The sequence below is a fragment of the Pseudogymnoascus destructans genome (genome assembly GCF_001641265.1).
Source record: "Pseudogymnoascus destructans isolate 20631-21 unplaced genomic scaffold scaffold_1, whole genome shotgun sequence".
NCBI classification, from domain to species: domain Eukaryota; kingdom Fungi; phylum Ascomycota; class Leotiomycetes; order Thelebolales; family Thelebolaceae; genus Pseudogymnoascus; species Pseudogymnoascus destructans.
Window position 1 is genome coordinate 251,169 of NW_020167520.1, and position 12,581 is coordinate 263,749.

At 46.5% G+C, this 12,581-nt stretch overlaps 4 protein-coding genes across 4 annotated transcripts; 2 read left to right on the top strand and 2 right to left on the bottom strand.

Moving 5' to 3' along the window:
* Positions 1-43: 43 nt before the first annotated feature.
* Positions 44-1,513, top strand: VC83_00091 (uncharacterized protein). Its single transcript, XM_024463788.1, has 3 exons — positions 44-467; positions 521-811; positions 869-1,513. The coding sequence occupies exons 1-3, from the start codon at positions 129-131 to the stop codon at positions 1,163-1,165; spliced, it is 927 nt and encodes a 308-aa protein (XP_024328695.1). The 5' UTR covers positions 44-128; the 3' UTR covers positions 1,166-1,513.
* RPL37A (60S ribosomal protein L37-A) lies at positions 1,504-2,144 on the bottom strand (the record flags this gene model as incomplete). Its single annotated transcript, XM_024463789.1, has 5 exons — positions 2,100-2,144; positions 2,028-2,043; positions 1,907-1,969; positions 1,729-1,800; positions 1,504-1,649 (listed from the first exon to the last, which is right to left on the bottom strand). Exons 2-5 carry the CDS (start codon positions 2,029-2,031, stop codon positions 1,504-1,506), a joined length of 285 nt encoding a protein of 94 aa, XP_024328692.1. The 5' UTR covers positions 2,032-2,043; positions 2,100-2,144.
* A 548-nt stretch (positions 2,145-2,692) lies between these two features.
* VC83_00093 (uncharacterized protein) lies at positions 2,693-3,583 on the bottom strand (the record flags this gene model as incomplete). Its single annotated transcript, XM_024463790.1, has 2 exons — positions 2,693-3,337; positions 3,389-3,583. The coding sequence occupies 2 exons, from the start codon at positions 3,581-3,583 to the stop codon at positions 2,693-2,695; spliced, it is 840 nt and encodes a 279-aa protein (XP_024328693.1).
* A 262-nt stretch (positions 3,584-3,845) lies between these two features.
* VC83_00094 (uncharacterized protein) lies at positions 3,846-4,990 on the top strand (the record flags this gene model as incomplete). The annotated part of the gene is made up of 2 exons (XM_024463791.1): positions 3,846-3,955; positions 4,006-4,990. 2 exons carry the CDS (start codon positions 3,846-3,848, stop codon positions 4,988-4,990), a joined length of 1,095 nt encoding a protein of 364 aa, XP_024328698.1.
* Between the last annotated feature and the right edge of the window lie 7,591 nt (positions 4,991-12,581).

Consider the following 12,581-nt stretch of genomic DNA (forward strand, 5'->3'; position numbering starts at 1 on the left):
GATGCTATGCCAGTGAAGTATGCCTTCGAGGCCATAAAATAGGCTCTGTGACGTGAAGTGCAAAGTGCGAAGCAGATTCCCCAGCCAATCTACCCCACGTAACCAAAGGCGGTGAAGCATAAAGTCCCATGAGAACACGGCAGAACTTGCACAAACCTATCCATACCCCTCCACTCACCCCATTGTTGAACCCAGATACGACACTTGTGCTCCGTACAATGTCGCAAATTCCGCATCTCCTCTCGCCATACGTTGCTCTTCCGTCGGAATTATCCCTTATTCTCCTCACTTCCGTCCTTGGTGCGAGCACAAACTGGCTTGTCCTGCGGTACCTTCAAAGCTACCTTGGCCAAAACCTCGAGTCCCTCAGCATTTCCAATGAAACTGAAGATGGAGATACTACCAAGGTGCTACTTGTTAGCTTTATGAGAGATCTGGCGTTTTGGAAGGACGGGGCTCGGAAATTAGTACGCTTCCTGATGTGCTCAACGTATGCGCCTTTGCTAATCTTAGAAATCAGGGCCATGACCTCGATAAATTGGCAGCAAAGAAGAGGTTTGCATTTATTGATGGGCTGAGCGAATTGCTCCTGGAACCTGCAAGGTCGAAGACTAGCACACGTGGCGCAAACGCTATACGGGGTAACGAGCTGGGGAATATACATAACACCGTGAATAACACTCTCAAAGAACTGCAGGCCGGCTCTGGGAAAGTGGTTTTAGTGATTGATCAGCTTGATCTGTTACTGGCAACGAGTGGGGATAAGCTGGATACGGTGGCTTTGGGAGATACGTTGATGGATTGGAGACTAGCAAGTGACCCAAAGATTGGAAATAAATTATGAAATAAAGAGCTAATGAGACAACAGTCTGCCCATTCAACAATATTGACACTTGCTGCCGATACACCGTTGGCAGCTGGACATGATACACCACTGGAGACGAATCATGGGGCTCTTCTATTGAGCCTTGCCCACCAAGCAGATCTAGTGATGTCGTTAAGGCTTTTGGATACAGGGACGGCTAGGGATGTAAGTGGGGTGTGCCGGATTACGACAGGGGATTCTGACGGTAGATTGCCAACTGAACAGAAAGCGGAGGCAAGAGAACTGCTATATTTTGTGGGGGGTGATAGTGCTGTCAAGGTGTTTGAAAGAGGACAATGATGGATATCTGAGGAAGAATCGGAACCGATATGTAATTTGGATAGAATACATAATACCACGTCGAATGAGCCCGTGATATATGGTTAGAAACAAAGGCGTTCATCTAAATGTCCTGCCTGGGACCGTCGTCTCTGTCGTATCTGTAGGACCAGATCTGTCGATCGCGAGAGACGATAGGTATGGGCTCGAATCATTCACGCACTCTGTCCGAACTTGACGTATTGCAATTGATGGCATTTGCTAGTAGCTCCTTTATTTGTCGAGGAATAACACAAGCAGGCACCTATCGATCCCCAATCACTCCGTCCACAATCCCATCATGCCATAATGGAACTCCCTTACTCGGTCTTGGTCGCTGGGCCCCTCGAGTCCTTGGGGACACCGGTCTGGAAGCCATTCTTGAACTTGCGGGAAACGGTCTTGAGGGAACGCATGCGTCCGGATCCAGTGGTCTTCCGTCTCTTGGCCTTCTCGGACCAGTTGTCTGCAGTACTGTTAGTTTTTGCACCCCCAACGAAATTCTAGCCTTTCTGAAGCCATGTCAAGAGATAGATTGTACGTACATCCTCTAATCTTTGCTGCTGGGTATCCGCATGACGAGCAAGTGTGCTTTTGGACGTGGAGGGATCGGCGGCCTGTATTCATCGAATTAGTTCCTGTCCTCTTGAATCCCTTCCTCATCCCAATCCAGCCCAATCCGCCGCGCTGTATCCTTTATCCCAAGATCCGGAGAGTACTGACCGCAGCGTCTGCACAGAACGTGCGACTTGTTGTGGCGTTTTCCGAAAGATCCGGTTCCCTTCGCTGTGAGGAAGTTAGTATATGATTCGCGGTCGCGGTCGTCTGCTTTGTGGCAACGTACTCATTTTGAATAGGAACTATTGATGATAATCAGCGTCTGGAGATGATTCGATTTCGTGCAGGGTTATCTTACCTTGTCGGCTGGTTGATTGTCGTTATTTTTGTCGTGGTCTTTCGTGAGGCTGATGCTTCGCGATTCTCTGAAAGTTCACACGCTAACGCACTATTAGGGCAGCAAACCCACGCAAAAACATATTCAATTAGCCATACTCGGCTCCACTATTCTGGAAACCAATCAAGAATTTCGCTTATCGGATTTTAACCCCAGGTCACATGATGACGACTTGGATTCTACTTTTTTGGAGATGGCTGGAATCGTTTGTTAAATCCAGTTTACTCAGATGTACAAAGCGAAACGGAGTTAATAGAGTCATCGGCTCTGAAGATGGTTACTGGAAGAGTAGGGCCTAGCGACGATATCCCTCGAGCCACAGTTAGCAATTCGCACATTAACCATCAAACGAGCCACTTGCTCAGGTAGTTGTTCAAGTTCAACATAGGTCTTCGGAGGCTCTGAGATGTATTATATCTTGCAGTTGCAGCCGTAAGCTGTCGATTCGATCCATTTCTGCCATCCTCCAGAGTAAAACAACTACAATAAGGCCTAACTTTAACGCCGACTTCCCACATCCAAACGCCCATTCCAATCGTAACACATGGTATCATTTAGTTTTCAACATCCAGCAGAACCTTCAAGCCGCCCTCAACGCCTCTCCACCATCTTCCCCTCTCTTCCAAGTCGTCACCGTTGCCCCCTAATGCGTCTTCTTTCCGCCTCTTTGCATCTCTGGCTAAGGCTGTAGTCCCTTGCCTCTTAACTTCCAATGGTTGCAGCTCCGCCTCAAGTCTCTCCACGGCTCTTGTCTTTCGTGGCAACTCCAACTGTAGCTTCTCCAATATACGATCGAGCTCTGCAGATTCCTTCTCCTTGTCTTCTACCAAAGCCATGGTCTTGTCCAACGGCATGCTTAAATTCGCGCTCGGACCTGGTGCCTGAGCCGCCTGCAGTTCCGCTATCGAGGCATGAAGATAGTCGATTTTCTCTGGCAAGTCCCCTAGCTGTGATGTCTGCAGTTTTATTGCTTCGTGCTTTTGACTTAGTTCCCTCCCTTGCCTCTCTAGTTCTGCGACCATGCCAGCGACATCGTTTTTCTTGGCTTTGAGAGACGCTTTGACTTCAGCGAGCTGTTCTTCCAGTTCAATATTCTCGCCATGCTGAACTATGAACTGCGGTTCGCCTACGATGGCGCGTATGAATTTCTCTTTGGTGACTTGTTCGAGGTATGAGAAGCGCAGCTTGGAGAAGAGTTCCTGAGGATGGTCAGCAATTATACTCATGCTACTAGTCCATAGATATCAAACCTTATAGTGGGACAAATCATCCTGAAGGCTTGTTGAAGTGGGACTTTCGTATGCATCCTGAGAGGCGTCTGAAGTGGGTGCAGCCGTGTCTTGGAGACTAACGGTCAAAATAGGCTTGCTGATTTTGATAATTGAGAGCTCTTCGGTTTGCAGCTCCTTGAGCGCACTCAAAGTATCGCCATACATATTGTCCATACTGATCGCCCGTAAAAAAAACACTTGTGGTTCTCTTGTGTTTCAATGTATCTTTTTTGCTGGTGTATTGTTTACACGTCAAACGCGATACTGCCATCCGCCACCGACCGCATTAGCTCAATTCGGCAGGTCCTGACGTGTAGTTTCCGGCAGAATTAAGCGGTCAAGCGTTTATGGTGGCTTTCCTGTCGCAACATGTCGCCTCCTACAGATCAGCATTTCTGTGAACTCTGAATGAAAGGCAACCTCTAGGATATTCAATATGCCCGACGAATTCAGCGATGATCAGATTGCCGCGATACTTAGCAAAGAGGCTAAAGAAAGTTCCATAAAATTCTCAGCCCATGGCATGTCCGCATTTCTCCCTTCCAAGTATGTCATTGAATACCGCGCGCTCTCTCACTTGCTAATGCCATGGACAGACCCCCCGCCAATAAACCTAAGCCAAATACTCGTTTCCTTCGCAATCTTGTCCGTGATACAGACTCGCATAATGCAGCGCTGCTCGCCAAGGAAGCCGCGGAGTCGCGTAATCGTCTCGAGCAATTAGTCACGAAAGATACACGAAGAGCAAACGATATTAGGCGTCGCCAACTTGGAAGCATTACTGCGGTTTTAAACGGGAATGCGCCAAAACGACAGAGGACTGGTGGCGCGGCCAGGCCAATGCGCGATGAGGGAGCTTCCTCTGGTGGTTTGGAGGAGAGGAAGGATCGATCAACCAACACCGAGGACTATCGTCAGGATAAGGGAAGGAGAGCGCGCAAATTCACAGATGACGAAGATATGGAAGATGTATCATCGTCAAAGGACAGGCATCGGTCGCATCGAAGCGAGTCAACACGTCGAAGCCATCATGAGAAGCATAGGTCTCGGCATCGTTTAAGATCCCGCTCCCCTAACGAAGACAGAAGAAGTAGGGATCCAAAACGGCGCGAACGTTCGCCTGGACGGCGCTCACTACTCTCTTCCTCCAGTCGCGATGAGAAATCATACGACAGAGAACGGCGGCGGAAACCTTCACCTCACGCGGATTCAGATTCGGACCCCCTAGAAGCTATTGTCGGTCCCCTGCCGCCACCAAAGGTAAAAAGCCGTGGCCGCGGCACTGTATCGTCGACCTCTGGAATTGACGCCCGGTTCTCGGAAAACTATGACCCAGCGCTTGACCTAGTACCAGAGAACCAAGAAACCGACAGCAATGGTGACGACTGGGAGCTAGTGCTGGACCGTGTGAAATGGAAGCAACAGGGTGCGGATAGGCTCAAGGCAGCTGGGTTTACGGAAGAAGAAATACAGGGATGGAAGAGTGGGAAGAAGGCAGAAGTGAAGTGGACGGCAAGTGGAAAGGAGAGAGAGTGGGATAGGGGGAAGCCTGTCAGTGGCGTCGATGGTGGCGCTGCATGAGGAGGCTTAACGTAGGTCGTGGCGTAGATGCAGCAATGGCGTAGATGCAATAGTGGGGTTGGGGCCACCCCATCAACAGCTTCAAAAAATCGCAATAATTTAATAACTACTAACGTGCATGTATAACGAAAGTGCCAAACAAGCGAAAGTGCCAAAATCATGCGGTGACCAACCCCCCCAACTAAATGTTAAATTCCTCCACAACAAAACATGCGCCATAAAAATGATGAAAGCAAATTAGTGCTAGCTATCCAAGCTATGCAAAGCGACCCAAATTTGCGCCTTCGAGTTGCAGCTAGGATCTATTCCGTAGACCACCGCAAGCTACGTCACCGTTTACAAGGCATACCTTCACGACGCGATATCCAAGCCAACTTACAGAAATTAAGTAACCTAGAGGAATCAGCTCTTGTTCAGTATATACTTGACTTAGCTGCTAAAGGGTTCCCTCCTCAGTTGTCTATTGTTGAAGATATGGCAAATCGACTACTTGCAACACGCGACGCGCCACGCGTCGGGTCACGTTGGGCTTCAAACTTTGTTAAGCGCCATGTAGAGCTCCGGACACGCTTCCAGCGAAAATACGACTACCAGAGGGCTAGGTGCGAAGATCCAGAAGTCATTCGTGGCTGGTTTGAGCTTGTATGGAACACAATTCTAAAGTATGGCATCAACAATGCAGATATCTACAACTTTGATGAGACTGGGTTTATGATGGGCGTCATCTCAAGCGCAACGGTAGTAACGAGCTCAGATGGGCGGGCAAAGGCAAAAAAGGTGCAGCCTGGCAATCGGGAATGGGTTACAGTAATCCAAGGCATTAGTTCTCAAGGTTGGGCAGTGCCGCCATTTGTCATTGTGGCAGGTAAAAACCACCTTGCATCTTGGTATAAGAATAGCGGATTTCCAGCAGATTGGGTAATCGCTGTTACTGCAAATGGCTGGACTACAAACGAGAGAGGTATGGATTGGATTCAGCATTTTGAGAAGCACACAAAGCCCCGGAGTGTTGGTGGTTATCGCTTGTTAGTCCTTGATGGTCATGAGAGCCACCACTCAGACAAGTTTGAGGAGTACTGCAAAGAACACAACATTATTACGCTTTGTATGCCTGCTCACTCTTCCCATATACTCCAACCACTTGATGTTGGCTGTTTTGGCCCATTAAAGAGAGCTTACGGTCGGCAAATTGAAGATACGATGCAGGCTCATATTATTTACATTACTAAGGATGACTTCTTTCCTGCCTTCCACGCTGCATTTAACATTGCAATGACAGAAAGCAATATTCAGGGAGGGTTCCGAGGTGCTGGGCTTCTTCCATTTAGCCCTGAGAGTGTAATATCTACACATGACCTTAGGTTTAAGACGCCAACACCTCCAACCTCTCGCCCAAACACCGCTCAACCATGGGTTTCTCAGACACCAAATAACCCAACTGAAGCTGTATCACAGTCTACTTTCATTAAAAACTGAATTGCGCATCATCAAAATAGCTCTCCAACCTCAATCTATGCAGCTGTTGACCAGTTTACAAAGGGTGCATCGCAAATAATGCATCAATTAGCATTGTTAAAAGCAGAGAACCAAAACCTGTGACAGGCAAATGAAGTGCTAAGCAAGCACCGGAGAGCTAAAAAAACACGACTAACGTAGGTCATGGCATAACGGGGGTAATGGCGTAATGGGGGTAGTGGGGTCGGAACCACCCCATCAAACCACTACCACCTTTAAAAAATTGAAATTGTTCAATTACTACTAGGCTAATTCATCTAAATCGCTGTCATATATCTCTTCTTCACCCTCTCTGTCTATTTCCTCAATTGTAGCTTCCTCTATAAGTCGTGGTGTTATTCTAGGCCTCTGTGAAGCTGTTGCTGTTGCTGCTTCTGCTTCTGCTACTTGCGACCAGAGTTCTTCTGTAGAGATGTGGAATTGACCCTTCAAAACAGCTCTTTTACCCTTCTTTTGCTCCCTTCTTTTCTGAATTATGTTGCGCAAGTTATCCGTCTCTCTTTGCTGTAGTATGTGGCGTGTGTTAAGCCTCTCTGTCTCATCTGCTAACTTATGAATATATCGCTTTGTAGGAGTGTTCAAAACACCACCACGACTTATTGTAGAAGAGAGAACTGTATTTGCTTTGTGAAGTGTCTGAAAATGAGGAGGACTGCTATTCAAAAATACTTTCTCAAAAATATCATGCTCTGTTGGAGTCCTTGGCCGTTCTAAGGGTGCGTCTGTTGTAGGAAGTGTAGCTGCGCGTATGACTGTCTGTGGCTGGAATGGCTGTAACCCACTCCCTCTCCAAGCAGAAGTTATATTTGAATTTGAAAATGCAGCTGCTCTTGCTTGTATGTATGCATCCATCCATTCTGCTTTCTGTATGCGTAGGAGCTGCGCCTCATTAAGGTGTGAGAGGGCTGTTGTGAGGTGTTTTTTCAAAGGTCCAAAAATTGCAACATCAAGTGGCTGTAACACATGAGAGGTATGTGGAGGTAGTATAAGTAGCGATATGCGATTCTGTATGCAGTGTGATATGAAGCTCCCACTTATATGGCTGTCATGGCCATCACAAATAAGGAGCCTTTGTTGTAACGTAGGTCGTGGCCATACCAGGGCCATGGCCATACCGGGATGGTGGGGTAAGCCACCCCTTCAAAATATGAGCAGCTTCAAAATAATTGAAAATAGTTCTACCATTACCATGCTAATTCATCTATATCACTGTCAAATAGCTCCTCCTCACTCCCATCATCAATTAGATCAATTATAGATGTTGTAACTTGTGGAGTTGTTGATATTTTCGACTTTTGTGATGTAGCTGTTGTTGCTGCTTCTGCTTCTGCTACTTGCGACTGCAACTCCTCAGTTGTGATGTGGAATTGACCCTTCAAAACTGCTCTCTTGCCCTTATTTTGTACTCTGCGCTTCTGAATAATTGAGCGCAAGTTATCTGTCTCCCTTTGTTGTAGTATGTGGCATGTATTGAGCCGCTCTGTCTCATCTGCTAACTTATGAATATATCGCTTTGTAGGAGTGTTGAGAATGCCACGACTTATTGTAGAAGAGAGTACTGTATTTGCTTTGTGAAGTGTTGAAAAAGCAGGTGGACTGCTGTTCAGAAATACTTTCTCAAAAATGTCATGCTCTGTTGGAGTCTTTGGCCGCACTATTACTGCATCTGTTGTAGGAAGCGTAGCTGCGCAGATAACTGTCTGCGGTTGAAATGGCTGTAGCCCACTCCCTCTCCAAGCAGAAGCTATATTTGAATTTGAAAATGCAGCTGCTCTTGCTTGTATGTATGCATCCATCCATTCTGCTTTCTGTATGCGTAGGAGCTGCGCCTCATTAAGGTGTGAGAGGGCTGTTGTGAGGTGTCTTTTCAAAGGTCCAAAAATTGCAACATCAAGTGGTTGGAGTATATGTGAGGTATGTGGAGGTAGTATAAGGAGCGATATGCGATTCTGTATGCAGTGTGATATGAAGCTCCCACTTATATGGCTGTCATGGCCATCACAAATAAGGAGCCTTTGTTGTAGTTGTCCATTTGGAAGTGTTGCTTTTGCTCTTGTAGAAGGCTCAAAAACGCGTTTTAGCCACTCATATCCATGAAGATTGCTTGTCCATCCTTTTGTATTTGCAGAGAAGTGCCATTTGCTTATAACATCCTTTGGAATCCAGCTCTGTAGTACATTCTGTCCCTTGAAGATAATGAGGGGGTCGGTGGTTGTTCCATCCATGCAGATGCACTCAACAGCAGAGACCCATTCCTGCCTTCCTGGATGTGCCTGAAAACGTGTCCTAAGTGTAGAATCGACTATAATTCGTGTAGATTGCATTGTTCCAATTGAAAATCCAGTCTCATCCATGTTGTAGGTGTTGTGGTTTTCGATTTTTAGCTCTGTTGTGAGGCTCTTGTACATGTCAAACCACCCCTTCAACACCTGCTTTGTGACCCCATTCATCCTTTGTGCCTCAACTCTGTGTCCTAGCTTAACACGTAAGTTAGGATGCCTCTGAATGAACCGTGGCACCCAATCTTGCCCAAGTGGTAACTTAGGTAGTTGGAGTTGTGGTTGTTGAGTTTGTGTCTGTTGAGTTGGTCGGGTCTGCTGAGTTGGTCGGGACTGCTGAGTCGGTCGGGACTGCTGAGTTGGTCGGGACTGCTGCTGAGCCGGTTGGTTTGATGGGGTCTGCCAAGCCACTAGTTAGAAATAGCCGAGTCTGCCAGTCTATGGCAGGTTTGATGGGTTGGTAGTTGACTTGACTGAGCTGGTTAACTCTGTAGGTTGGCTCACCTGGGTTTGGAAGACCCGACACTTGTTTGACCGGACTTCCTCTGCAACCTCACGTAATATGCGATGGCTAGGAGCGTAACCACTTGCAGTAAGATTTTTGATCCATTTTAAAAGGGTCTTTTCTTGGGTTTGGGAGAGTAATTGATGTTTTAAATGTGCTTCTTTATGTGAGGTATGTCGCCCTTTAATGCGGCTAACAACTGTATCAGGCCTTAGATGTAAGGCCTTTGCAGCAGCATTTGCAGTTTTATATAAACCAGATTTTACTCCAGCTACTGCTTCAAGTATTAGAATATCGCGTTCTTGAGCTTTTAAACTCCGTTTGCGTACCATAATAATGGGGTAATTGATAGGTTTGGTGTGTTGGTTGATGGGTTTGATGGGGTAGTTAAGTGCTCGCTTACCTCACCATCCCGGTATGGCCATGGCCCCGGTATGGCCACGACCTACGTTAGTTGTCCATTTGGAAGTGTTGCTTTTGCTCTTGTAGAGGGCTCAAAAACGCGTTTTAGCCACTCTAATCCATGAAGATTGCTTGTCCACCCTTTTGTATTTGCAGAGAAGTGCCATTTGCTTATAACCTCCTTTGGAATCCAGCTCTGTAGTATATTCTGTCCCTTGAAGATAATGAGGGGGTCGATGGTTGTTCCATCCATGCAGATGCACTCAACAGCAGACACCCATTCCTGCCGGCCTAGATGGGCTTGAAAACGCGTCCTAAGGCTTGAATCCACGATAATTCTTGTTGATTGCATTGTTCCAATTTCCAATTGAAAACCCAGTCTCATCCATGTTGTAGGTGTTGTGATTTTCGATTTTTAGCTCTGTTGTGAGGCTCTTGTACGCGTCAAACCACGCCTTCAACACCTGCTTTGTGACCCCATTCATCCTTTGTGCCTCAACCCTCCTTCCTAACTTAACACGTAAGTTAGGATGCCTTTGAATGAACCGTGGCACCCACTCTTGCCCAAGAGGTAAGTTAGGGATTTGAGGTTGTGTCTGTTGAGTTGGTCGGGTCTGCTGAGTTGGTCGGGTCTGCTGGGTTGGTCAGATCTGCTGCTGAGCCGGTTGGTTTGATGGGGTCTGCCAAGCCACTAGTTAGAAATAGCCGAGTCTGCCAGTCTATAGCAGGTTTGATGGGTTGGTAGTTGACCTGACTGAGCTGGTCAACTAACTCTGTAGGTCGGCTCACCTGGGTTTGGAAGACCCGACACTTGTTTGACCGGACTTCCTCTGCAACCTCACGTAATATCCGATGGCTAGGAGCTTAACCACTTCCAGTAAGCTCTTTAATCCACTTTGAGAGGGTCTGCTCTTGAGTTTTTGATAGGAGTTGCTGGTGCTGGCGTGCTTCTACACGTGTGTGCCTTCCATTTATGCGACAGCGGAGGGTCTCCTCTGGTAGCCCTAAAGCTTTTGCAGCAGCATATATTGATTTGTATTGATTTGATTTAATAGCTAATATAGCTTTTTGAATTTGAATTTTGCGTTCTTGAGCCTTTATACTCTTCTGACGGACCATTCTAGCATAGTAGTAGTAGTAGTTAATAGGGTTGTAGGTTTGATGGGGTGGTTCTGACCCCACTACCCCCGTTACGCCATTACCCCCGTTACGCCATGACCTACGTTACAGCAAGGAGGATCACTTAGTCAACAGGTAGCACAGGAGCTACAGGACGAGAGGCACATTGTGCAGCAAGTAGAGCAAGAAATAAGGGCAAGTAGTGGTCGGAAGCCAAGGGAAGAAACCCATGCACGTCGCTGTGGCAAGTGTGGTGAGACTGGACACAATGCGCGCACTTGTCAGATTGTAATAGACAGAAGAGGACTCCTAGTAGTTTTAATTAATTTATATTGTTGTGGTGGATTTATCGCAATTCTTATGGGGTAGTCGCGATATTTTGGCACTTTCACTTGTTTGGCACTTTCGTTATACATGCACGTTACCCTAATTCATATTTATCATCATCAAAAGACTCCTCTTCGCTCTCTTCACTCTCTTCTTCACTCTCATCATCAATTCAATCAATTATAGATGTTGTAGCTTGTGCTGTAGTTGAGCTTTTCGACTTTTGAGTTGCTGTTGCTGTTGCTGCTTCTGCTTCAATTACTTGCGACCGTAACGTAGGTCGTGGTCAGACCGGCTACATGGCCGGACCGGCTACCCCACCAAAATCCAGGACCAGACCACCAAACCACCAAGTTAGAAAATCGCAAATAATTCAATTACTACAGTGCCAATTCATCCAAATCGCTAATGTAGGTCGTGGCCATACCGGGGCCATGGCCATACTGGGATGGTGGGGTAAGCCACCCCTTCAAAATATGAGCAGCTTCAAAAAAATTGAAAATAGTTCTACCATTACCATGCTAATTCATAGATCAATTATAGATGTTGTAACTTGTGGAGTTGTTGATATTTTCGACTTTTGTGATGTAGCTGTTGTTGCTGCTTCTGCTTCTGCTACTTGCGACCGCAACTCCTCAGTTGTGATGTGGAATTGACCCTTCAAAACTGCTCTCTTGCCCTTATTTTGTACTCTGCGCTTCTGCCCTTTGTTGTAGTATGTGGCATGTATTGAGCCGCTCTGTCTCATCTGCTAACTTATGAATATATCGCTTTGTAGGAGTGTTGAGAATGCCACGACTTATTGTAGAAGAGAGTACTGTATTTGCTTTGTGAAGTGTTGAAAAATCAGGTGGACTGCTGTTCAGAAATACTTTCTCAAAAATGTCATGCTCTGTTGGAGTCTTTGGCCGCACTATTACTGCATCTGTTGTAGGAAGCGTAGCTGCGCGGATAACTGTCTGCGGTTGAAATGGCTGTAGCCCACTCCCTCTCCAAGCAGAAGCTATATTTGAATTTGAAAATGCAGCTGCTCTTGCTTGTATGTATGCATCCATCCATTCTGCTTTCTGTATGCGTAGGAGCTGCGCCTCATTAAGGTGTGAGAGGGCTGTTGTGAGGTGTTTTTTCAAAGGTCCAAAAATTGCAACATCAAGTGGCTGTAACACATGAGAGGTATGTGGAGGTAGTATAAGTAGCGATATGCGATTCTGTATGCAGTGTGATATGAAGCTCCCACTTATATGGCTGTCATGGCCATCACAAATAAGGAGCCTTTGTTGTAGTTGTCCATTTGGAAGTGTTGCTTTTGCTCTTGTAGAAGGCTCAAAAACGCGTTTTAGCCACTCATATCCATGAAGATTGCTTGTCCATCCTTTTGTATTTGCAGAGAAGTGCCATTTGCTTATAACATCCTTTGGAATCCAGCTCTGTAGTACATTCTGTC

Bases quoted from the DNA above. Each gene is read 5' to 3' on its own strand.
- VC83_00091 (XM_024463788.1), top strand. From the start codon at position 129: ATGAGAACACGGCAGAACTTGCACAAACCTATCCATACCCCTCCACTC. The intron at 468-520 runs GTACGCTTCCTG...CTTAGAAATCAG, and splicing joins AGGACGGGGCTCGGAAATTA to GGCCATGACCTCGATAAATT. The intron at 812-868 runs GCAAGTGACCCA...ATGAGACAACAG, and splicing joins CGTTGATGGATTGGAGACTA to TCTGCCCATTCAACAATATT.